The sequence below is a fragment of the Mandrillus leucophaeus genome, unplaced genomic scaffold, assembly GCF_000951045.1.
Source record: "Mandrillus leucophaeus isolate KB7577 unplaced genomic scaffold, Mleu.le_1.0 Scaffold91, whole genome shotgun sequence".
NCBI classification, from domain to species: Eukaryota; Metazoa; Chordata; class Mammalia; order Primates; family Cercopithecidae; genus Mandrillus; species Mandrillus leucophaeus.
In genome coordinates this window covers 573,600-600,839 of record NW_012109919.1, presented here as the reverse complement: position 1 = coordinate 600,839, position 27,240 = coordinate 573,600, and the positions used below count along the sequence as shown (strand labels likewise).

The 27,240-nt window shown below is 38.1% G+C and overlaps 1 protein-coding gene across 4 annotated transcripts in view; it reads left to right on the top strand.

The window, feature by feature from the left end:
- The window catches only part of LRRC28 (leucine rich repeat containing 28), a 129,099-nt gene extending 117,742 nt beyond the window's left edge, over positions 1-11,357 (top strand). For 3 of the 4 annotated variants that reach the window (XM_011969809.1, XM_011969808.1, XM_011969807.1), the window contains one exon: positions 11,081-11,346. In XM_011969809.1, the coding sequence (XP_011825199.1) occupies positions 11,081-11,153 (73 nt within the window). In that variant the 3' untranslated portion in view covers positions 11,154-11,346. Of the gene's footprint in view, positions 1-11,080 lie in introns of all 4 variants that reach the window. The other variant, XM_011969806.1, reaches the window with a different exon arrangement.
- Positions 11,358-27,240: the final 15,883 nt, after the last annotated feature.

Below are 27,240 nucleotides of genomic sequence, written 5' to 3'. Positions count from 1 at the left end.
TTGTATTTCTAGCAACATTCTGTTCCTGACAATGTATTTTCTAAGACAATAGAAACTTTCTCTATAGCGCCTTCCTTTCTTTTGTGAGCCCTCACCAGATTCTTCTTTATTTCTCCCAATAATCTGTTTTCTATCACACACCTAAAAACTCTTCCAGCCTCTATTCATTACCCCATGTCAAAGCCACTTCTACATTTTTAGGTATTTGTCACAGCAGCATCCCACTTCCTGATAGCAAAATCTCTCACATTGAAAGAGAGAAAATGACTGATTTTAAGAAATTGGCTCACACAATTGCAAAGGCTGGCAAGTTCAGAACTTTGGGGCAGACTGGCAGTCTGGACATTGAGGTAAGAGTTGAAGTTGCAGTGTTGAGTCTGAAATCTGCAGGGCACCAGGCTGGAAACTTAGGCAGGGATTCTTTATTGCAGTCTTAAGGAGAATACCTTCTACTTTTTTGCTCTTAAGGCCTTCAACTAATTGGATAAGGCCCACCCACATTATGGAGGGTAATCTGCTCAACTCAGAGTGTACTGATTTAAGTGTTAATCATATCTCTAAAAAATACCTTTACAGCAACAGCTAGACTAGTATTTGACCAAACAAATGGGCTCCATAGCCTAACCAAGTTGACACATAAAATTAACTATCACAGTTAATCAAAAGGTCTTACTTTAATCACCAGGGTATTTTGCGACAGGAACTGTAGATAGGCCAGTATCACAATGGTTCTTCCCATATTGCTGGTTAAGCTTTAGGCAAAACAGGTAGTACAGAGTGCATTCAGGCTTCATTGCTGTGTTGTCTCTGCTTTTGTGTAATAAGCCATGGGTGCAATGGAAGAACCAATAGTCCTAGGGATAAAGAGATCTAGTTTGGAAGTTGAGCTAGGGCTATATTACTTTTCTTAGTACTATAAGATATTTACTGTCGTTAGGTTGAATCATACAAGTCATATGCATTTCCATGTGGTCCAACCTGTGATATCCCTTTTACAGGGAAAACAGGTACAGGAAGATTACAAACTGGGCCAAGGTGTCATAGCAGAGCTGGGATTTGAACCCCAGCAGTCTGACTCCAAATCTGTGTTTTAGCCACTGTGCTGTTCAATTAGCTACTAAGTGGACCAGCATATTAGCATCGAGAAATCTTGAAATAAATAAACTTGTAAATAATGAGTTCAAATATACTTTCAACTCATAAATAAACTCATAAACACAAAATTAAATATTCTGTAACATTCTGAACAAGATACTTTTGAAATACATGTGTATGTGTATGTATGTACCCACACGTGTGTGTATGTATGTACCCACACGTGTGTGTATGTGTATGTATGTACCCACACGTGTGTGTATGTGTATGTATGTACCCACACATGTGTGTGTGTGTGTACAGTTTGGGTGTTTGCACTAAAAAGTCCAGAAGGATGGAGTTCTAACTCTTTACTATGAGTATCTTGGGAAGGGGGGAATGTGGAGTTATGAGGTAGTCAGGTGGAAGGGGAACTTTCATTTTCAACTCTATATACTTGGGATATAATTTTACAAATCTACAAAACAATATTTGAAAAAAATTCTTTCTAGAGGTACTGAAAAAGCCCTTTCTCTAAAATTGTATACACATTAAAAAAGAAAAGGAAAGATTGTTATGGCAATTTTTTTTTGTTCAATTAAAAATGTTTTTATGCAAGTTGCATAAAAGATTGCATAGTGTGATCCAGTCTTTGTCAAGCAATTATAGGTGTGAATATATGTGTATATCTATGTGCACATATATAGTAAATACATGCACATACACATATATTGAAATAATTGTATATATATAGAAAAAGTCTTGGGAAGGACTCATACACCAAAGTAACAGTGGTTTCCTTTAAGTAGTGTTAAATTTTTGTAACAAACTGGTATTGCTTTAGAAATTAAAAATAGTTTTAATTATTAAAATATTAGTATGCCAGGTGCCTGTAATCCCAGCTACTGGGAGGCTGAGGCAGGAGAATTGCTTGAACCCGGGAGGCAGAGGTTGCAGTGAGCTGAGATCGTGCCACTGCACTCCAGCCTGGGTGACAGAGCAAGAGTCTGTCTCAAAAACAAAAACAAAAACAAAACATTAGTATGCCAATGGCTTCTTGTAAAAAAATTTTTCAAATTACTTCCAAGTAACTCAAAAGACTCATCCTCTTGTTTATTAATTTTTCCAGTCGGTCAGCAAACACAGTTTGAGCACCTACTGCCAGCCGGGCGCTGTGGTAGGTGAGGACGCCATGGGCTTCAGTCAGGCCACTTTCAAGCTCAGATTTGCACAGCTTGGTTCTTTCAGGAATTCTTGGTCATCTGGGCCAGAGTGATTCTATGAGAGTGCCACGTGTCTGAGTGATTGCTGTGCCTTGAGATGGAGACCTGTTTGTTAGAGGGCCTGCAAAACTGACTTGGTCTTAAAGTTTCCCTTTGTCTTTCAGAAGAACTAATACTCCCTTCTCTCACTCACTAGTAGTTTATTTTTAAAATAAGCTCTTTTACATAATTCTTATCTGGTTTCATCACTTACGAAATGTTTCACATTTCCTTACCCTTGCTTTTTGTGGCTATTGCTTCTTTGAAGCCAAGTAATATCAGTCATACCAACATTATTTGCATACTCATTTTGGGAATTTTTTTTTTCCTTTTGGCAGAAGCCTATTCATTGGCACCCTCTTAAGGTGACTTATGAAATTTCCCACAAGTGAAATAGTCTTCAAAAATTTAAGTAAATTGTTCTTAACTGTTTCTTCCTCCTTGTAACATTCAAAAATTATTTGTTGACCATCTGTCATGGGCCATGCTCTGCAGTAGATACTGACAATTCTGCTTTGACCCCACCACCTGATTCTTTTCTCATACATATCTCATTCCTAAAGTCTAGGGCAAGGACACAATCAAGAAAGAAATCTGCTTGACATTTCTGTTTCTGTTTCTGCACACAGAATCTTCCCATGAGAGACAGTCACTATGAACATAAATGCAACAAGCAGATACAATATGTTATTAGATAATTCTTGAGTAAGTTAATATGTACACAAGCTCAGGATTTTAACTTTGTCTTATAAATATTTTTTTTTTCTTTTGGCTTGACTTTCTGTATGAGTCAAATATATGCTTTATGTTTTTAATCAGGAAACATATTTGCAGAAGAAATCCCACATTTCTTATGATTTTTGTGGGCTCCAATATGTGCCAACAGCATTGTGATTCGTTCTTTTAAGGAATAGTGGTATTTCTGTATTTTAAAACCAAGCTGAAATGCTCTTTCTTCTGCCTTGCCTGTAAATATGCTCAGAGATTCTAAAGCAACAAATGTCATGTCTGATGTTCTTTGTAGAATTTATCAGCATCTTTTTCTTAACTGTAGAGCTTATTGCTCAGCTCAAAGTGTTTCCCCAGACCTCTGATGTCTCTGGTGCCACAGTTGTGGATTTTAAAGGACTTAACCAACATGAATCCATTCTTAAGGCAGCAGATTTGTTGGTGTACTTGTAATAACTCAGATTATTAATACAACAAACAGATACAATATGTTATTAGATGAGTCTCCCAAAAGCAAATAAGTACACAGCCTTGGGATTTATTTGTTGCACAAATATGACACCTCCAGGTTACTCACTCCACCCTCATGAGCTTCATAAGGAGTTAATGATGATCCAAAGGACATTATCCTTTAACGAGTGTAAATCCCGTATCTTCATGGAATTGAATGGTTTTGCTTGGGAGCTGTTTTAGTTCGTTCTCATGCTGCTATGAAGAAATACCCAAGACTGGGTAATTTATAAAGGAAAGAGGTTTAATTGACTCACACTTCCACATGGCTGAGGAGGCCTCAGGAAACTTACAATCATGGCTCAAGGGGAAGCAAGCATGGCCTTCTTCACGTGGCAGCGAGAGAGAATTACTGAGCAAAGAGGGAAAGGACACTTATAAAACCATCAGATCTCATGAGAACTCACTCACTGTCATGCAAACAGGAGCATGGGGGTAACCGCCCCCCCCCATGATTTAATTACCTCCCACTGGGTCCTTCCTGCGACACATGGGGATTATGGGGATTACAATTCAAGATGATATTTGGGTGGGTACGCAGCTAAACCATATGAGGAGCTTTATTTTTAAAAACTAAATGGCTGTGGTATGAAATGTATCCCTAGTATGAATGATTTGCATTTAACATAATTATCTTTTGATCCCTGTGTTAAGTTTAATCAACTAATCCCCCAAAATACACCTTTTGTGTCTGTGGTTCTTTTCAATTTGATTTATTCAAATGTATACATCCTGGTATAGCATAAAAATTATTGGAACTAGGGTTCTAACCAACTTCATTTAAAAAAATTATTTAAAAAATTTTTTCATTTCTAATTTTTGTCAGTACATAGTAGATATATTTATGGGGTACATGAGATGTTTGATACAGGCATGCAATACATAATAATCACATCATGAAAATCACATTCCCTCAAGCATTTATTCTTTGTATTACTAACAATGCAATTATACAATTTTAGTTACTTTAAAATGCACAATTAAATTACTGACTGTAGTCACCCTGTTGTGCTATCAAATAGTAGGTCTTATTCGTTCTTTCTGATTATTTTTTGTACCCATTAACCATTACCCAACTAACTTCAATTTTTTAAAATTAGAGGTAATGCAAAAGTATCTAATAACTCAAAATTCACATAATTTCTTGAGTTAAGAAAAAAAATTCAAAAGTGATGCTTGCCTTTTTGCTTTCCTAAAGATGTCATTTGAAAACAAGTCTTCTGTTTTGATGAAGTTAAATTAATCCATTTCAATTTTATAGTAATGCTTTTTGTGTTCTAAGAAATCTTTACCTCCCCCAAGGTCATGAAGCCTATATAATTACATGTTAATATAATTATATTATAATTCTTGTTCCATTCACTTGATCTATGTCTATCTCTTAGTCAATAGCAAACTGTCTTAATTACTGTAGTTAGATTATGGTAGGCCTTAATATCAGGTTGAGTGATACTTCCACTTCACTTTTCCCTTTCAGGATTGTTTTAGCTATTCTAGGCCCTACACTTTTCCACTGAATTTTAGAATAAATTTATCTTTGTCTCCAAAAAGCCTTGTTGAGATTTTCATAAGAATTGCTTTAATTTTATAGATTAATCTGGAGACAGTTGACATATATACTATGTTGAGTCTTCTAATGCATGAACATGATGTGTTTTTCCATTTATTTAGGTCTTTTACTTCTTTCATCAGCATCTTATAATTTTCAGCATACATACCATTAAGCGTTTTCCTAAGTTTATATCAAAATATTTCACTTTTTTGTGTGCTTATACATGATACTGTGTTTTAAAATTTCAATTTCCATATGTTCATTGTTAGCATATGGGAATGTTGTTCATTTTCATATTTTGATTGTATATGTGGCAGGCTTGCCGAACTGGCATTTTAGTTCTAGGAGTATTTTTTGTAGATGCCTTGGGATTTTCTGTATAGAAAATCATGTCATGCTGTCTGCTAAGGAGTGGTTTTATTTCTTCCCTTCCAATCTGTATGCCTTTATTTCTTTTTCTTGCCTTATTGCAGTGGTTAGAACTTCAAGTACTGTGCTGACTAAGGTTGTGAAAATAGACATCCTTGCCTTGTTGTCTTGTTACCAATCTTTTTTTTTTTTTTTTTTTTTTTTGAGACAGAGTCTCGCTCTGTCACCCAGGCTGGAGTGCAGTGGCGTGATCTCAGCTCACTGCAAGTTCTGCCTCCTGGGTTCACACCATTCTCCTGCCTCAGCCTCCCAAGTAGCTGGGACCACAGGTGCCTGCCACCACACCTGGCTAAATTTTTTTGTAGTTTTAGTAGAGATGGGGTTTCACCATGTTAGCCAGGATGGTCTCGATCACCTGACCTCGTGATCTGCCCGCCTCCGCCTCCCAAAGTGCTGGGTTTACAGGCGTGAGCCACTGCGCCCAGCTGCCTTGTTCTCAATCTTAAAGGGAAAATACTCAGCCTTTCACGGTTAAGTATAATGTGTTAACTATAATAATATATATAATGTGTTAAGTATAATATAATCTCTTAAGTATAATGTGTTAACCCTACTGATAAGTATGGGTTTTTGGTATGTTCTCTTTATTAAATTAAGGAAGATTTCCTCTCTATGTAGTTTGCTGAGAGTTTTAATCATGAAAAAGTGTTCTATTTTGTTAAATGCTTCTTCTGAGTCCATTGATATAATCATATGGTTTTTCTTTTGCCTGTTGATGTGGCGGGTGATACTGACTATCAAATATTGAACTAGCCTCACATGCCTGGAATAACTCCCACTTGATCATGATGTCTAATTCTTTTTGTACATTTCTTTAATTTGTTAATACTTTGTTGAAGATTTTAAAATCTTTGTTCATGAAAGATGTTGGTCTGTAATTTTCTGTTTTTGTATTATCCTTGTCTGGTTCTAGAGTCAGGATAATACTGGCCTCATTAAATGAGTTAGGAAGTGTTCCTCTTCTTCTGTTTTTTCCTGAAGAAATTGTGTAAAACTTTTCAAAAATTTATTTTTTTACTCTTTGTTAGAATTCTTCAGTGAAACCATCTGGGCAGGGAAATTTGTTTTCTTTTTTAAATTATAAATTCAATTTATTTAATGGTTGTAGGACTATTTAGGTTGTCTATTTCATCACAGTTGAGTTTTGGTAGTTTGTAGTTTTCTAGACACTAGACTGTTTCTTGTAAGTTGTCAGATTTATTAGTATACAGTTGTCCCTGGTATTCCTATACATCTTTTTAATGGCTGTAGGATCTGTGGTGATATCATCTGCTTCATTTCTAATATTAATTCGTGTGTTCTCTCTTTTTATCTTTGTCAGTCTTGCTCAAGATTTATCAGTTTTATTGTTATTCATAATCCTAGTGGTTGATTTCATTGGTTTCTCCTCATTATTTGGTATTATTCTGCTTGCTTTGGGCTTATTTTCTTTTTTTAGGTTTTTAAAAGCTAAAAGAGGACATTTATAGCACTAAGTACTTACATTAGAAAAGAGGAAAAGTCTCAAATCAATAATCTAAGCTTCTTTGTAATGTAAGCATTTAGTGATATAAATTTCCCTCAGCACTGCTGTCTTCTAGCTATGTACCAAAATCTTTGATTTTTGAATCGTATTTTCATCTTTGTTCAGTTTGTGTATGTTTTAAGTTCCTTTGATATTTCCTTTTGACCTGCGAAAGTGTGGTCATTTGATCCATGGGTCAAAGAACTGTGGTGTTTAATTTCTATATGTTTGAAGATTTTCCTCTTGTCTTTTCGTTATTGGTTTCTAGTTTGATTCTATTATAGTCAAAGAACATACTCTATGATTTTTCCCCTCGCTTTAAACTTAAATTGTTCTTCATTCTGTAGTTTTCTGGTAGAAATATGAGTTATTAATTTTAGACCTTTCTTTTCTAACATGTGTGTTTAGTACTCTAAGTTTCCCTTTAAGTACTGCTTTGGCTGCATCCTGTTACTTTTTGATGACTTGTATTTCATTTTCATTTAGTTGAAAATTTGTTTTATTTCTCTTCAGATTTCTTTTTTCACCTAAATATTTAGAATTAAGTTGTTTAATTTCCAAATATCTAGGAATTTTCCAGTTATCTTTTATTATTTCTAGTTTAATTCCCTTGTAGTTTGAGAACATAATTTGTATGATATCTTTTAAATTTTTTAAGATATGGTTTTTTGCCCACATTTTGTAAACATTCTCATTTAAGTGTTCCTACCAGTTTATAGCTCTAGCAGCTCTGTCCAGGTAGGCAGATTTCAGCTGTGACTTGGTATATGGTCCATGGGCATTTGAGAAAAACAACGTATATTCTGCCACTGTTGGATAGTATTCTGTATATGTCAGATTTTTTTTTTATTGTGTTGTTCAGTTTTTCTGTACTTGTACTAATTTTCTATCTAGTAATTCTATCAGTCGCTGAGAGTAAAGTATTGAAGTCCCCGACTCTATTTATGGATTTATCTATTTCTCCTTTCATCTCTATTATTTCTTAACAGCTTTATTGAGATAATTCACATATCATATAGTTTCATCCATCTAAAGTATACAATTCAGTGTTTCTTAGTACCTTCAGTGATATGTGCAACCCTCACCCTAATCCATTTCAGAACATTTTCTCACCCTAAGGGAAACCCTGAACATTTAGCTCTTGCCCCTGTCCCTCTATCCCCATCATATCTAGCTCTAGGCAACTGCTTATCTACTTTCTGTCTCTGTAGATTTTCCTATCCCTGGCCTTTGGCTTACTTTACTTGGATCCAGTTTCATCTGGGCATGTTACTGGTTCTGGATTGGAGGTTTCTACAGCATTCTGTTTAAGATATAGAGAGCAATAAGGTACCCAGGGAACTCGCCAGCACTGCGTTGTTCCTCAAGTCCCTCTGTCCCTGGGCTGTCTGCCTTCATTCTCCCTTTCAGAGCTTGCCTGTGCTTATTTGTTGTATTTTGTTCAGAGTGTTTCAGGTGTAGTGGAGAAGACCTGGGAAGAATGGGGCCTACCCCATCTTGGTGGAACCAGAAGTTCCCACTGAAATATATTTTCTCCCAAAATCCAGAGGGATCCACCAAGTGTGTGTCTGTTTCTCTGTAGTGGGCAGTTCTGGATATAACTCTTCTTTTTCATTTGAAACTGCACTGATGTAGCAGGCATGTGAACTCTTGCAGGATTTCTCTCTCACCTCTGATAATCATGTACCTATTGAGGCATCAAGGGTGCTTGCTACTTCCAGTTTGTATTCCCCCTTGCAAATATATTTAGCCTTAGGGAAGAAAAGACTTCTTGGCCCTCCTGGAGATTTTCAGGAGGTGGCTGAGCAGGGTCCGCCACCTTGGGTCCTCTCTGCATTTCCATTTATCCTCCCTCTAGAATCTGCAAGGGGAGTCTAGCACACCTGTCTCATCGGCTGTTGGCCTCCAATGAGTCAAGCCTTCTGTTAACCACTCCCAGGTGCTTAATGTATCATATTCTGAGGTATAGGTGAAGTACCCCTGTTGGCCTGATCCAATCTTACATTCATTCTTGCTGGCTAATGTACTTAGAATCCATTTCCATGTGTGCCCTCCAGGTTCCTGCTAATATAGTTTGACAAGATCCTGCAACTCCGTCAGCATGTACATGATTTCCTCCAGGAGTAGGCCTTGCAGTGATCTCTGGATCATGCTAGGATTTTACCCTTTTTGGCCCTAGAGGCGATGAGTATTGATGGTGGTGGGTCCTGAAAAGTTTTTAGATAACCACCACAGAGGAAGCCATTGAAACATTTGTACCCAAGGGAATGCTAGTTTTCGTAGAAGGTGGAAAGATCTGTTTCTGATATGAAGAAATGTTTAGAGGTGCTAGAGAGTCAAGGCTCTTAGATTTGTGCCTGTCTAGAGGCTCCCATATTAAGTCCCAAGTTCCCACTCTTTCCCAACAGCATCTTTTACCTTAGCATAAGAGACTTAGCATAAATATATCTTTATCTGGCATGTGATCCTGAAACCTCTACATTTAGCTTCAGCCATGTCCCTTGCAGATTCATAAAATAAGGATTCATTTAAGGCCACAATAAAAACTTTCTGATTCTCTACCCATGCTTTGAGTTGAGCTCTCAAGGACTAAGCTTATCATTTTCTTTTCGGAATCTCTTCAGCACAGTCAAAAGAAGTCATCTCACCCCACAAACTTGGAATCACCATGATGCCATAGCAATCAAGTGCCACAGCCACTTGCTGTCCCAATGCCTTGCCCTCCTGTTACCTTCTGTTCCAGTGATATTTGAGTAACTGCGATGCCACCACATGCTACAGATTAGCAGGGTCCCACTTCTCCCTAGTAAGAAAGCCATTCATGTACTCACCAGCCCAACCTCAGAATGTCACTTGGATGAGCTGCTTTGTTGGGCCACTTCTCATAACACATACTGTATTCATCAGGGCTGAAAAACAAAATGCACATTTGGCTGAGACTTTGAAGAGAAATCAATGAAGAAGGGCAATTGGCTGAAGTTTGGGCAGGGTGCAGAGCATCCAGAAGGATAATGAGGCACACAGGGACTCACAGCATAGGAAGCCCTTACCATGCTTAATCCTTGGGCCTGAAGGGCAAAGGGAGCTCTGGAGCCTGGCAAGAACCAGAGGTGGCAAAGGGGGCCTGCCTGATAGAATCTCCAGTCCCAGAGGTAGAGAGGAAGGGGGGTGGAAATACTCAACTTTCCCTCTTCCTGTCCTTCAGCCCCCTGCTGGTGCCTCCTGCTGGTGCCTCCCACTGGCCTAACCAGAAGCTGGAGTTGAGGCAGCTTTGCTGGTAAAGTCTACAGAGGTCCCCTTCCTGGGCCACAGAGAAAGGCGGACTGTGTTGGGGGTGAGGAAATAGAAGACAATTAGCACAGGGGGTCTTGTGGAAACAACAAGAGACTGTTCTCCCCCTACCAGAGGATAGCACTTCTGGCAGGAAAACAAGGCATCTAGCAGCTGAAACTCTCCAGAGTGAGTCGGAGGTCCCCTGGAGTTTGTGACTCACTGCACAAAGGTGCCCAAACCTCTGATATGTGGGAAGACCTTTGAACTGTATTATTCAGATTCTGAAATGACCTCTATGAGCAATCTATGTGTATACATATATTTGTAGGATAAATTCCTTAAAATTATGTTGTTTAAGTTCTGGTATATATGTGTTCTGGCTAAATTGGTGACATTTTCTGTTACATGATTTTTATAATGGACTTCAAATTCTATGATTGCACTGTTGGTTCTAGTAAGCAGAATTCAAAACGTAAAGTGGAAAAGATTTTTTTTTTCTTAGTTTCTGCTTTAGGGATAGTATATCCTCTGAACACTGCTATTAAAATGAACATTCACATGTATATACTTCACCTGATTCCAGTGCTCAGTTTTAAAAGGAAATTTAAATTTCTATTATGCAGTTTGTCGACCATGGCTAATCCTCCATTTTAACAAAGAAAAAAAAAAAGAGACAGTTTTCAACAGAAAGAATCAGAGACTTTAATCTTGAACTTACAGTGTTCTTCTCTCCTTTTCCCGTTCCAGGAGGACAACTGTTAGTTTTGTGGCTTACTGCTGCTCCACCCAGTGTCTGCAGACTTTTGACCTGCTGAGTTGATAAACACTCAAGAGCCTCAGGAGCGCTGCCAGCTTGACACTGGGGAATCCAGCCAGTCCAGCACACTCTTCCATTCTGTCCTGTCCAATGCGGGGGCACTGCAGAACTCTCTGGAAATGTCGTGATTGAGCTTCAGAGCTAAAATGCCTTCACCCTTCCCCCAAGTTGGAATATATCCCCCAAATTAAGGACCCGTTTGTCTTCTGTGTTTTTCCTTTTTATGTGAGTGTGTCTTTTACACAAACCATTTAGATTGATGGGCCTCCCCAAATCTAATTTAAAGCAAGTTTCAGGTGCCTGGAGAACAGTGATTTGATAATCTAGCCAGATTCCCTTTTGAACACGCATACCTTCAATGATGCTTCCTCTCCTCTCCCTTGTTTTCCCCAGAGAGTTATTTCCCTAAGAGCATATTCTCCACAGTGTCTCCAATGGAAACTTGTTAGTTTTTGAGGAGTTTCAGAAAACCCCATGGCCTCAATGGTCTTGAGTAGCAGGGTGGGGTGCCTGAGTTGGCGGCAAAGTGAGGCTCCCATGGAGGCTCAGTGAGGATCCCAGAGCACACACCCTCTGGAAGTTCCAGCCTTGTTTATAAGTTTTACAATGTAGCAACAGACTTTTGTGAGGGATTTTAAAAACAAAAATGTAGATTGTAATAAAATACACTTCTTATTTTTTAAAAATGTTTGCAGAAAAATGATTTTGAAATTTTTTATTTTTCTGATAAGTTTTTTTTATATGAGAAGAATTTGAGGAATATTTGAAGCTTTACAGGATCTGATTTTTTTTTTCTTTCTCAATAGAAACAGTTTCCATACCATGAGAAAGGGGGGAGAAAACACACATTGAAATAAGACCTCAGTGTTCTTTTTTGGTGGGTTTATGATTAAGTTTATACTGACTTTGAAATATTTTTGTCACACGTGAAAGACAGGCTTCAGCTACTTCCACTACTAGTTTTTAACAGGACGATTCTAAGTACAAGCTGTGCACATTTACTTGGTCACCTGATGCATGACATTGTCTTCATTTTGACCCTCGTTTCTTGTATACTTAGCATACTGTCCAGATGCAACTGAGAAAATACAGGAAAAGCAGGTCCAGATTCAGCCTTGGACTTCTGCAAAAGTCCATAAACAGAAAGTCTGTGAGCCTCCACCCTGCCAGAAAGAACTGCTCTTCATGAAGGAGTCACGTATTTGCTCTTCCTTTCAAAGGATGGCATTTTAATGTTGCTTTGCTGCCAGATGTTCATCTGGTTGCTGTGAAGTGATTCTTTTTTTAAAATGTTTTTTAATGATGTAAGTTTTCTAAAAGGCAGGGCTGAATGGAGAACTAAGGATTTTCTTGGTAGAAAAATTATATTTTTTAAATTTCAGACTTATCAAAAATTTGGTTGATGGAATTTTTATTAGCCGCCCTGACTTTATAATGCTACGCTCTAACAGTGCCAAAAATCCTACATAGTTACTGACAAATGTGTGATCTTTTTACAGTCACACCACCTGCTGCCCGGAAAGCACATCATCCACGTAGAATGGAGAAGGCAGAAAGTTACCATGTGTTCCCACTGTATCTGCACTGTTCTTACTTCCTCTTGTCCCTTTTCATAACTTGGTCTATTCAGCCTTAACATTTCAAAGGCTTATAGTAAAATAGGAACTGAAGATCTGTATCAAAATGTAACACTTTCATCCTTTGGAATAACTGAAGTTTTAACATAACCTCTACATGCATATAAGTTAGCCGGTGAAAATGTGGCATGAAACTTCACAATTGTGCTTCAGGCCTAAGTGACTGCTACCTATCATTTAAGTGACAGTAAATGTCTTGCTACATTTTTCTATTTCATCCTCTACAATCATATGTCATGGAATGGAGCTATGAAATGTGCTAACTTGGTATTCAGGACTCTCATTGTGATAAGGTAATACATTAGTTTTACCTTGTTTGAAATTTTACAAAGATGCTTATAATCCAAGCATTCTTTCTCTACCTAACTACGGTGTGTTAAACAACAGCAGTGGGCTGGGCAGACAACCTTTGGGCAGTCTCAACCTTAATCCTTGGGTATAGCACCTGAACTTAATTGATGAGAAGTTGAACTTAAATGGTTTCCCCGGTGCTGTTCATTGTGGAAATTTTATGCTGGATTCATCGATGTCATTCTTAATCTTTTGATATTATAAAGGAGTGTTATCAACTGGGGAAAATTTGCCTACATGCTGTATATTTGAATTGTGTCCAAAACTTTGCAGAAAAGCAAGTCTGAAGTTACTATATATGTTGTTTTCTTGAGCAACAGTTACGCTAGGTAGAAAAGTATTTCACACAATAATAGTAATGCAAAAAAAGTGAGCTACTTGGAAAGTATCTCTGTTCAGGTAAGTTTACTTCAGTGAGCTCTCGTGTCGTTAGTGGTAAATTTTAAAGTCCAGGATAGCCTCATGAGCATAGGCCTTCATATGATGTAGTGCAAAGGGGGCCCATTTTAGTGGATTACCCTATCAGTGTTCATCAGTATGTCCAATTGTTATCATACCAGAAACCTTAATTACATAACATTGTATGGATGAAATGCTGCATCTTCAGTTAATACATGTTTTGAGCACACTCTTAAAATACATAATAATTAAATGATCCCTATTCAAAAGAGCCCTGGCCTGGGCGGAGGATCCACTCCGGCTAATGGATAAGAGTGATGTACTTCTTTGTTACCTGGCCCTTCTCTTATGGAAAAGTGAGGTGTACATTAAACATCTTTTGGTCACTGTGCTTCACTAAGACCTTTCACACTCCAGCTTGTCTGACTAGTGTAATGTACATCTCACTCCTGTTTTACATTGAGCATTACAAATTAAAATCTTTACAGTCTAGGAAAAAAAAAGGTTTCAATACCAGTTGGCTTGTGAGGCTCTGTGTATAATTTTCTCTAAAATACATAACTATTTTGTAGTCTCTGGGGACTTTCAAAGCCAGTTTTTAAAATTATTAGTAGTAAAGTTGTTTCTCTTTCCTGAATGAAAAATCAGAAATTCTAATCTTTGCTATAAAGTACTTAATACATTGCCTCAGCATAAATCAAAACATTTGTATTATGATGATTTATGAACATGGATTTCTAACTGGACCAACACTAATGCAACCTGATACAATTAAAAATTGAGATGTAAATTCATTTCACAGACTCATAAACACACTCTCTTCAAGACTCTTTAAATGGATCCTTACATTACCCTGCTCATTTTATTATGCCTTCATTTTTGTGGTTTTCATTCACTCCTGCTTGCTCCTCTTGAAGTTCTCATACATTTTCCCAGAAACTCAGTGAATATCTTGTCTGTGCTTCAAACAAAGGGGGTTTTTATAAAGTTTTTATTTTGAAATAGCTCTATGTCTGTCTAAAAATCAAGTCTCAGCGGTGGCTCACGCCTGTAATCCCAGCACTTTGGGAGGCCGAGGACAGCAGATCACCTGAGGTCAGGAGTTTGAGACCAGCCTGACCAGCATGGTGAAACCCCGTCTCTACTAAAGATACAAAAAATTAGCCAGGCATAGTGGCGCACACCTGTAGTCCCAGTTACTCAGGAGGCTGAGGCAGGAGAATTGCTTGAACCCGTCACGCAGAGGTTGCAGTGAGCTGAGATCACACCATTACAATCCAGCCTGGGCAACAGAGTGAGACTCCGTCTCAAAAAAAAAAAAAAAAAATCGTTCAAGTCTCACTGTGCCTACAGGGAGGAACTACCTTCCTGTGTCATCAGCTAATAGATCTGAAAGTGATGCCGGTGTCTCTAGGAAAGGGATTGATCATAGCCAAGTGACTGATATTCTTGGTCAGGAAAAGAGCTTGCTTCACAGCCTTTGAAGCATGACTGTATGTGTGGTCCCATTGTACTTTGGAGACGGAAAGTATAGCAGCCAGTGTGGTGGCTGGGCAGAAGGCGTAGCATTCGGAGATTATTTCTATATGTAATTAAGAGACTTTCAAGGGTTAGCCGGGTTTTTTTCCACTCAACAAGTGTGGATTATCGTTGCTACCTGTGTTAAAGAATATCAGGTTTTGTTTCTTATGGTGATTTTTGAGTCTTAATGATCCAAGATTTTTAAAATAGATACATAATGAAAGGATTGTCCAGGCCTCTGAAAAATTATGGCAACATTCATTTGGAGTGTGGCTAAAAACTCATACTTCATCCAGTTTGGTTGCCTTTCTCAGTTACTGCAGTTTATAGAATAATTGAGCTTGAACCATGTGAATGCTCAGAATGTCAATGGTGGAGTATTTATTCAAGAGAAATGATTGAATCTCGGTATGAACAACGAGGTATTTCGCCCTTCCATCTCTGTTGTATCCTTGAAAACCAACAGTATACAATGAAGGTGAAAAGTAGCAGCCTGGAAGCCACTAGAGGGGGCAGAATGGACTTAGAACTCCTTTAAAGCCTCATTCCCAGAGAATTGTCATTATTTGACCTGTCAGGCAGGTCCCTGGAAGACCTCATTTGCAAGACTGTCTTTATTTTACCAGATTGGAGCTTGCCAGGTGTGAAAAGCCTTTTTCCCAGGGATGTTAATCAAGAAAGACTCAGAGGCAATTGGTTAATTTTGTGGTTGCCTCAAGTGGTGGCCAACCCTTGGAGCAGACAATAGGCTAACCAAAAACGTAAAAGGAAAAGCTAGGGAATGAGATGTCCATAAGGACCTCAAAAAGTTCTGGTATTCTCAGGAATTTAGATGGTCATGTGTATGTATAGAGCTTTGCATATGCCAAGGGTTATACTCCTGCTCGGGAAAGACTTAAGAATATCTTGAGCTGTCACCGTAGGTTGACCTTGACACACAAGCAGAAAGTGAGGCCAAAGGCAGCTTCCTTCCTGTCGCCTTCCTGGCTCAGTGTTGAAGGGGTGCCCCAACAGGCACCCAGAGCCCTTAGTACAGACTTGGAGACGTAGCACAGTAAGAAAACTCCCTTGGTAATGTTTAGGGAAATTTCTGTCCAATCATTAGCTGACCACTAAACGACCCTAGCAGAGACTTCAGTGTCCATGCACTATAAAGAATATAGACTTTACCTAATTAGTTCAGAATAGTCACTAAACAAGCCAAAAACTCAGCAAGTACATCAAACCCTTAGCAAGGAGATAAAAAGGTAAGTATGATTTCCAGAGTTGCCACATTGTTCTTTGAAATGTCCAGTTTTCCACAGAAAAATTATGAGACACATAAAGAAGAAAGTATGTTCCATATATGGGAGGAATAAAAAATAGAAACTGCACCTGAGAAAGTCTAGACATTGGATTTTTAGATGAATACTTTAAATTGGCTATTTTAAGTAGGTTCAGAGAACTAAAGAAAAATTATGTGTAAAGAACTAAAAGTATGAAAATGTCTCACTAAATAGAAAATGAAAAATTATTTTTAAAAGAACCAAATATAAATCATGAAGTTGAAAATACAATAACTGAATTGAAAAATTCATGAGAAGAACTCTATCTAGTCTAAGAAACAGAAAAAAGAATAAAGAAAAATGAATAGAGCCTCAGAGACCTGTGGCACACCATCATGCATACCAATATATGCATAATTGGAGTCCCAGAAGAGAGGAGAGAAAGAGGTAGAATATTGGGGAAAAAATAATGGCCAAAACCTGAAATGTGATGAAAAGCATTGATTTACATACCCAAGAAGCTCAGTGAACTTTGAGTAGTATAAACTCAGAGATTCATGCCTGGATACAAAATCACACTGTCCAAAGAATCTTGGAAGCAAAGAGAGAAGTGACTCATGTGCTAGGGATCTTCATCAGAAACTATGGAGTGTAGAAAACAGTGAGATGACGTATTCCAAGTGCTGAAAGTGAATGACTATCAAATAAGCATTCTATTTCCAGCAAAACTATCCTTCAGAAATGATTAGGTCATGCCCAGATAAAAACAGAATTTATTAGCATGGTTGCTCTACAAGAAATAATAAACAGAGAACTTAAGGCTGAAATGAAAAGATAATAGTAACTCAAATGCACATGAAGAAATAGCACTGGTAAAGGTAGCTATATTGGTAAATACAAAAGGCAGTACGAATGCATTTTTGGTAACTTATTTTCCTCCTATCTGATTTGAGGCAACGGCATAAAACAATAATTAAAAATCTGGGCACAAAGTGAAAAAATAATTTGTATGACAACATTACAAAGGAAGGCGGAGGGAAAAGAGTTACAGAGGAAGAAAATTTTTCTATACTGTTGAAGTTAGCATTATTCCAAACTAGGTAGTTATAAATTGAAATGTTATAATCCTCAGGGAAAACACTAAGAAAATAGCTAGAGAATATATAGTAAAAGTTACAACAAAGAAAATGGTACACTAGAAAATAGCTGCTAAGAAAAGACATGGAAGTAATGGAGGAATAAAGGAACAAAAAAACAGAAAACAACAAGGCTGGTCACAGTGGCTCATGCCTGTAATCCCAGCACTTTGGGAAGCTGAAGCAGGAGGATTGCTTGAGCCTGGGAGTTAAAGGCCAACATGGATAACATAGTGAGGCCTTGTCTCGATTTAAAAAAAAAAAAAAAAGGGCAGACTAAACCCTACCTTATCAATAATTGCATTAAGCATAAATGGATTAAACACTCAAAAGGCAAAGGTGGTAGAATGGATAAAAATCATGGTCCAACTATATGCTGCCCACTAAGAAACTCTGTTGTTTTTTTTTTTTCTCCTTTTACATATTTATTTTAACAATTCCTTTTGTTCCAGATGCAGGTAAGAATATTTTTTTAATTAATTAATTAATTTATTAATTATTATTATTATACTTTAGATTCAATGACACAAGTAGGCTGAAAGTAAAAGGATGAAAAAAATACATGTAAACTTTAAGAAAAAAGCTTGAGTGGATATAACATCAGACAAAATAGACTTTAAGATAAAAATTGTTGGTAGAGACAAAGACATTACATAATAAAAGGGACAATCCATCAAGAAGGCATAATTTTAATAGTTGAAATTATGCAAAACATGTTCTCTGACCGCAGTGGGATGAAATTAAAAATTGTAAGAATATTTGGGAAACCTATAAAAATGTGGAAATTAAACAGTACACTCCTTTTAACCAATGGATCAAAGAAAAGAATCACAAGGGAAAAGGAAAGTCCCTTAAGAGTGTAATGAAAATGATAGAACATACCAGAACTTATGAGATGCAGCTAAACCATCACTTAAAGGACCATGTATAGCTATAAATGTCTCTGTTAAAAGCTTCAAATCAATAACCTAGCTCTAAACCTTCAGAAACCAGAAAAGGCTAGCAAACTAAATGTAAAGCAAGCGGAACAAAGAAATAATATGGATTAGAATCAAAATAAATGAAATAGAGGATAGAAAGAAAAATAGAGAAAATCAAACCAAAAGCTGATTCTTAGAAAAAGTCAATAAAGTTGACACACCCTTAACCAGCCTAGGAAAAAAAAAAAATTGAGAAGACAAATTACCAAAGTCAGGAATGAAAGATTACTACCAATCTTACAGAAATAAAAATAAGAGTTCATATGACAACAAATTAGGGAACTTAGATGACACAGACAAATTTCTACAAAGACATATACTATCAAAACTGAAGAAGAAATAAAAACTTTAAATAAGTCTAAACAAGAGATTAAATTAATGAGTAATCAAAAAATTCCCACAGCCAGGCATGGTGGCTAACACCCGTAATGCCAACTACTTGGGAGGCTGAAGCAGAAGGATGGCTTTAGGCCAGGAGTTTAAGACCAGCCTGGGCAACATAATGAGATGTCTCTAAAAATATATAAATTAAAAAAAAAATAGGTGTGGTGGTGCACACCTGTAGTCCCAGCGCCTTGGGAGGCTGAGGTGGAAGCATCCCTTAAGCCCACAAGTTCAAGGCTGCAGTGAGCTATTGTCACACCACTGCACTCCAGCCTGGGTGAGAGTGAGACTCCCATCTCTTAAAAACAACAAACTTCCCACAGGGAAAAGTCCAGGAGCAGATGTCTTCACTGGTGAATTCTATCAAACATTTACAGAATACCACCAATTATTCACAAACTCTTCCAAAAAACAGAAAAGGAGGATACCCTTCCCAATTCAGTATCACCCACATTAGAAATCAGGCAAAGAAAACAACTACAGGCCAATAGCCCTCAATATAGATGCAAAAATCCTCAACAAAATACTAATGAAACTAAATCCAGCAACATACAGAAAGGAATATACACTGTAAGCAAGTGAGGTTTATCTTAGGAATTCAAAATTCAACATACAGAAATCAATGTAGTACACCATATTATTAGAATAAAGGACAAAAACAACATGATCATCTCAATGCGTATAGAAAAAGCATTTAATATTTGGCAAAATCCAAAACTCTTAGATGAAAACATTCAAAAAGCCAAAAATGGACTTTTTCATCCTGAGAAAGGACATCTATGAAAAACCCATAGCTGATATGTTGACACAAAATACTGTAAGCCTTCCCCCCGCAGCCCGGAGATCACAAATGAAACAAGGATGTTCTGTCTCATCACTTCTATTCAACCTTGTACTGGAAGTTCTAGCCAAAGCAGTAGGCAAGATGAAATAAAAAGCATCCAAATTGGAAAGGAAGAAGTAAAACAATTTGCAGATGACATGATCTTGTATGTAAAAAATATTAAGAGATTCACACCAAAATATTACTAGAGCTAATAAGTCCAATGAGGTTGCAGGATACAAGATTAATATACAAAGATCATTGATTTTTATACATTAGCAATGAACAACACAAAAATTTCCATTTACAACAGCATCACAAAGAATACTTGGATTTAACATCATTAAAAACCAAAGATAATTTGAATAAATATAAAGAAATTTCGGCCGGGCGCGGTGGCTCAAGCCTGTAATCCCAGCACTTTGGGAGGCGAGACGGGCGGATCACGAGGTCAGGAGATCGAGACCATCCTGGCTAACACGGTGAAACCCCGTCTCTACTGAAAAATACAAAAAACTAGCTGGGCGAGGTGGCGAGCGCCTGTAGTTCCAGCTACTCAGGAGGCTGAGGCAGGAGAATGGCGCTTGCAGTGAGCTGAGATCCGGCCACTGCACTCCAGCCCGGGCGACAGAGCGAGACTCCGTCTAAAAAAAAAAAAAAAAAAAAAAAAAAGAAATTTCATGTTCACGATTGGGAGAAAATATTGCTAAGATGTCAATACCCCCCAAATTGATCAACAATTTCTATCAAAATACCAGCTGCACTCTTTGCAGAAATGGACAAGCTGATCCTAAAGTAATACGGAAATGCAAGGGACCCAGAATAGCAAAATAATCTTGAAGAAAAAGTTGTAAGATTCACACTTCCCACTTCGAAACTTACTACAAAGCTACTATAATCAAGACTACGTGATGCTGGCATAAGGATAAACACATGATCAATGGAATAGAATTGAGATCTCAGAAATCAACCATTACCCTATGGTCAATTTATTTTTGATGAGGGTGCCACGACAAATCAATGATGGAATGTATAATCTTTTAAACAAATGGTGCCAGTGAGATAGCCATATGAACCAATGAAAATGAACTCCTATTTCATACCACAGGCAAAAATTGCTGCAAATGGATGGCAGACCTAAATGAAAATAGGTCTTAGAATGAAAATAAACTCTTAGAAGAAAATGTAGATGTAAACCTTTATGACATCTGACTAAGCATTTGATTATTTGATATAACACCAAAAGCACAAGCAACCAAAGAAAAAATAGATAAATTGTGTTTCATTAAAATTAAAAACCTGTGCCTAAAGGACACTATCAAGAAAGTGAAAAGACAACTCACGGAATGGGAAAAATTGTCCCAAATTATATGTCTGATAAGGGTCTAGTATTTAGAATATATAAAGAATTCTTACAACTCAAAAAAAAATTCAAAGAAAAAATGGTCAAAGGATTTGAATACACATTTTTCCAAAGAAGATATGCAAATGTCCAAAAGCACATGAAAAGATCTCAACATAATTAGTCACTGGGAAAATGCAAATCGAAACCATGAGATACCATTTTACACACACTAAGATGGCTATAAACAAATAGGTGGAGAATAATAAGCCTTGACAAGAATGGATAAATTAAAACTTTCATACATTACTGGTGGGAATGTGTGAACTATGCACACTGGCTCAGTCTGGCAGTGCGTCAGAAGGTTAAACAGAGTTACCACATGACTGGTAATTCCACTTCTAGGCACTTAAGAAAACTGAAAACACATCCACACAAAAACTAGTGCATGAATGTTCATAATAGCCAAAAAGTGCCCATCAATGGATGGATGGATGAATCAAATCTAGTATATCCATATGATGGAATATTATTTAACCATAAAGAGGAATGGGTTAGTGACACATGCCACAACATGGATGAACCTTGAAAACATTATGACGTGAAAATGAAATGAAAGGAGCCAGCCACAAAAGATCACATGTATGATTCCATTAGCATGCAATGTCCAGAATAGGAAATCCCTAGGGACAGAAAGTAGCTAGTGGCCAGAAATTGAGGGGAGAAGAAAATGGGTACTAACTGCTAATGGGTATCGAGTTTCTTTGGGGGCAATGAAAATGGTCTGGAATTAGATAGCAGTGATGGTTGCACAACCTTGTGAATGTACCGAAAACCATCGAATTGAGGTAAAATTCAGTGTATGGTATATAATATCTCGATTTAAAAAATCAAAGCTAGAGATGCAACTTACTTTACATATCTGTTAGTACATTTTTTGGATAGACCAACACTCCTTCCAGAAGCCAGGGAACTGCTGTCACTGTGGCTGTAAAACAGAGAAAGCAGTACTAACAGCTCATCTGGTTTCAGATTCTGTTCTTGCTGGTTAACATCAGCATCAGGCCAAAACTGCAGTAATTTTAAATTTTCACTTGGAGAGTCTTCCAATTTACTTAATCTGTTGATCAAACAATTACCATCCTAGTAAGCGCTCCTCAAGGACTGAAACCTGCTGAAAGTAAGACACCATGAAATTAATGTGTTTGAACATAAAATCAAATGGAAAATTCTGTAAAGTACTAGGAAGTACTCCTCTGTAAAGCATTTGGATGCCATATTTGCTTTTTTCCTCAGTTTCCAACACTGTTTTGGTATCATTCTTTAGAATAAAAATGTACAGGAAGGAATTATCTACCAAACGTCCTCCTACAACTTGCTCGTGCCTGGCACTGACCTGCACCATTAGATTTATTGACTGAAGAATTACACCCTCTTTGATGGTATGCAGTTTAATTCAATAGATAAAAGCTACGTCTAGATTTTAAATAAATGATAGGGATTTAAAATTGTATATAAAAAAAGAGTCATTGTATCTTGCTTTCTTTGGGTATGTATCCTTTCTTTAATTGAGCAGGCAAAGAATTTTAAGAGAAAAATATAAAATCCAGCTATAATATTATTAATCTGATCTTGCTATTTGAAAGAATCTAGGTCAGTTATGTTTTGAGCTATTACTGTTGAGTCCTGTGCATTGATTATTTAATCTTTTTTTCTTTTCTTTTCTTTTTTTTTTTTTTTAGATTGAGTCTCTCTCTGTCTCCCAGGCTAGAGTGCAGAGGTGTGATCTTGGCTCACTGCAACCTCCTCCTCCCAGGTTCAAGTGATTCTCCTGCCTCACCCTCCCGAGTAGCCGAGAATACAGGTGCATGCCACCGCACCCAGCTAATTTTTGTATTTTTAGTAGAGACAGGGTTTCGTCATGTTGGCCAGGCTGGTCTCGAACGACTGGCCTCGTCCTCCCAAAGTGCTGGAATTACAGGATTGACTACCCTAAAAGGGAAGACCTGGTCTTTTTTTATTTAGTACAGAAGTGTACTTTAATCCCAGTCTCCTTGCAGGAATTCTCTATCCATGTAGTATTTTTTATAGTTTCTAAATCATATTAAAGTAGCCTTATTCTAATTACAAAAGTAATACTGCAGGCTAAAGAAAAGCGTGAAGTGAAAGCTTGAAATTTCATTAATCCCCCTCTCTTTTGATGAATATTTGCCTACCTTTTCATTCTTTCGTATGAATCCTACACATACATATGTGGTCTGACTTAAATGGCATATTTCTCTGCAGTTTTATAACCTGCTTTCTTCACCTATTATGAAAATCTATATCAACAAACAGATGTACATAATCACTACATAGTATTACATGTCTACTGGCCAGATGCAGTGGCCCATACCTAAAATCCCAGCACTTTTGCCAAGGTGGGCAGATCACCTAAGGTCAGGAGTTCGAGACCAGCCTGACCAACATGGCAAAACCTCGTCTCTACTAAAAATACAAAAATTAGCCGGGCGTGGTGGCAGGTGTCTGTAATTCCAGCTACTGAAGAAGCTGCGGCAGGAGAATTGCTTGAGCCGGGAGGTGGAGGTTGCAGTAAGCCAAGATCGTGCCATTGCACTCCAACCTGGGCAACAGAGTGAGACTTTATCTCAAAAAAAAACAAAAAACAAAAAACAAAAAAGTATTATATGTCTGCCAATATCATTTAATATAATATATATTTGTAGGTGTATTTAATATATTTTTAAACCTAAGTCTTTTTCTTTCTCTTGTATTTGAAAATATCGATTTCTTCCAGTTTCTTCCTCTATGACTTTATTTGAGCAGGCAGATGGAAGATTTAATTCTTTTACAAGCAAGTACTAAATTGCTACTACTTTTATAAACACACATGATCAGTTCAGCTCTTTTCAACCAGAGCAATCTTGGAAAACATTATCTTTTTTTTTTTTTTTTTTTTTGAGTCTCACTTTGTTGCCCAGGCTGCATTGCAGTGGCACGGTGTCAGCTCACTGCAACCTCTGCCTCCGGGTTCAAGTGATTCTCCTGCCTCAGCCTCCCGAGTAGCTGGGATTACAGGTGCACACCACCAAACCCAGCTAATTTTTTTGTATTTTTTTTAGTAGAGATGGGGTTTCGCCATGTTGGCCAGGCTGGTCTCGAACTCCTGATCTCAGGTGATCTACCCGCCTCAGCCTCCCAATTTGCTGGGATTACAGGCGTGAGCCACCGTACCCAGCCCAGAAAATGTTATCTCTTTATTTAATGTAAGATTCATTTATGATGAGGCTTGTAATAGGATTTCATTCCAAATGTATTGTTATTTGTGTGACTGTCTGGTGTGCCATCGCCACGCAATTTTCATTAGGTTTCCCAGAACCATCTCTGTTTGACGTATTATGTAAAAGCAGCAACAACAAAACAAGCTGGAGTTTCATCAATTAAGCTTTTGCTTAATATTAAATTCACAGCATTGATTTACATCAGATTCATGGCCAAAATATTAGTTGGCATGTTGTTCAGGGGTCACTACAAAAATAAGCTATGGGGTCCAGCTTTAGTTAAAATGAACAGCTCACAGAAAGAGCTGTGTGAACACCGAGAAAACGGCATCAGGAAGATGAGGGTGGCAGCAGGGGTCCTTGTGTCAGCTGCAGAAGAGCAAGCCGCACCCTTTGGGGAGTTTTTGTGGCTGAGAAACTCCACAGACTTAGGAAGTGTGAAGAGTAAAGAGACTGGAGAAAAAAGAGAAGAAGAGGGTCGTGGGGATGGGGGGAGATGATGAAATACCACCGCTTTAGTAACAAGGCATTACTTACAAATTACCATGATTTTACCAGTGCCTATGTTTGCTCTGAAAGAAAATCCAAATTTAAGGAAAGAAATGTTATGGTGTTTCACACCTGTAATCCCAGCACTTTGGGAGGCCGAGGCAGTTGAATCACTTGAGGTCAGGAGTTCGAGACCAGCCTGAACAATATGGTGAAACCCCGTCTCTACTAAAAATACAAAAATTAGTCGGATGTGGTGGTGCATGCCTGTAATCCCAACTACTTAGGAGGCTGAGGCAGGAGAATCACTTGAACCCAGGAGGTGGAGGTTGCAGTGAGCTGAGATCGTGTCATTGCACTCTAGCCTAGGCAACAAGAGCAAAGCTCCATCTAAAAAAAAAAAGAAGAAAAAAGAAATGTTATGAATTGGTAACATCAGTCACATTCCTACAACGTGCTGGTGCCTGGCACTGACCTGCAGCAGCCTCTGAGATTACTAATAGGCTGAGTGTAGGAGTAGCCTGGACCGTGTCTCCATGGCTGTGGGGGATGGCTCTTCTGAAGAAAGACTTAGGCTCAGTATTTAGAAAACCTGAAATGAAAGTGAGCCCACCTCTGTCTACCCTGTAGGAAGCTAACCTAAGTGAGTAACTGAAGATGAAGGGAAGCCTGGAGATTTTGCAGGTCACCAAAAAATCCCTAATCAAAGGAGGTACTACACAAATTTAGAAGAAATGGTGCATGATTGTTTACAAAGGTTCCTGGATTTGCAGTGTTTGGCAGAGGAAGAGACATGGAGAAATACTGAAACTCATGCTAAAGGTGAACATGAAAAAGTGAGATTAAAGAGCAGAATCATCTGATAGCACAAGTATCAAAAGAAAGCAAGCAACAACTTGATTTTTGCCTGTGCCTGTGGCCACCTCAAGGAGTTGTCTTCGCACGCCACTTTCCTTTGGGACAGTTTTGCCCAGTCCCATATCTTTGCATGATCTCACTGATGTATCTGAATTGGCAAACCTATCTCAGAGGATGTGGAAAATTCCTCAAATAGAATTCATCATGCTTCACCCCAACTCACCCTCAGGTTTCTCCAAGAAGCCCTCTCAGCCCCTTTGCCAAACCTGTAGCAAGCAAATGTAGATGATTCCTACTCGAGATCACTTCCTCTACTTCTATTAGGTGGTTCCCATTATTTAATTTAATTTAATTTAATTTATTTATTTAGAGATGGAGTCTAGCTGTGTTGCCCAGGCTGGAGTGCAGTGGCTCAATCTCGGCTCACTGCAACCTTCACCTCCTGGGTTCAAGCGATTCTCCTGCCTCAGCCTCCCGAGTAGCTGGGATTATAGGCACCCACCACCACGCCCGGCTAATTTTTTGTATTTTTTTAGTAGACACGGCGTTTTACCATGTTGACCAGACTGGTCTCAAACTCGCGACCTCAGATGATCTGCCTGCCTCAGCCTCCCAAAGTACTGGGATTACAGGCATGAGCCACCGTGCCTGGCCAGTTCCCATTATTTTTATATCAATATTTTAGTCATCTTCATCAGGAGTCATGGTGGAAACTACATTTTCCACATTACCAATATCAAAACAATCTTTATTCTACTTATATAGAAAGACCCAGGGAAATCTGAGAGTTTCATTTGGACCACTTTCATGTCATGTTTTTCACTAGCGCCTTAAATGTCCATTCTAGCTAGAGCATTCATTTGAAAATATGCCATCTGGGACCTCACTTTGGTCACCCGAGTTTCTGAGAAGATGTACACTTCAAAGCATGAGTTAAATGGCTGCTTTCTATTTTAACCTGCAGCTTCCTCATAACAAAACTTTTTAATGGTACTGTATTAGTCCATTGTCATGCTGCTGATCAAGACATACCTGAGACTGGGCAATTTACAAAAGAAAGAGGTTTATTGGACTTACAGTTCCATGTGGCTGGGGAGGACTCACAATCATCGCGGAAGGCAAAAGGTGTGTCTCACATGGCGGCAGACAAGAGAAGAGAGCTTGTGCCTGGAAACTCCCCCTTATATCATCAGATCTCCTGAGATGTAGTCATTATCACAAGAATAGCATGGGAAAGACCTGTCCCCATGATTCAATCACCTCCCACTGGGTTCCTTGCACGACATGTGGGAATTGTGGGAGTTACAATTCAAGATGAGATTTGGGTGGGGACACGACCAAACCATATCAGGTACTTTTACTATCCAAAGTGATACACAAAGCAGTCCCCACTAAGTGATAGCCTGGTTCCTCTGAATAAAAGAAAAAAAAATCCAAACAAGACTGAAAGCTAGGAAGCGAGCCCACCCAGACCAGCAAAACCAGAAGGAGCTGAAAAATCACTCCAGGCCTATCACGTTTGTAAAGTGCTTTTAAAAGTTCTTCCAATCCCAGCTCACTTTGTACTTAGGAAAAAAGAATTCAAGGTATAAATTGAATAAATAGATATGATAGTGATGACGTA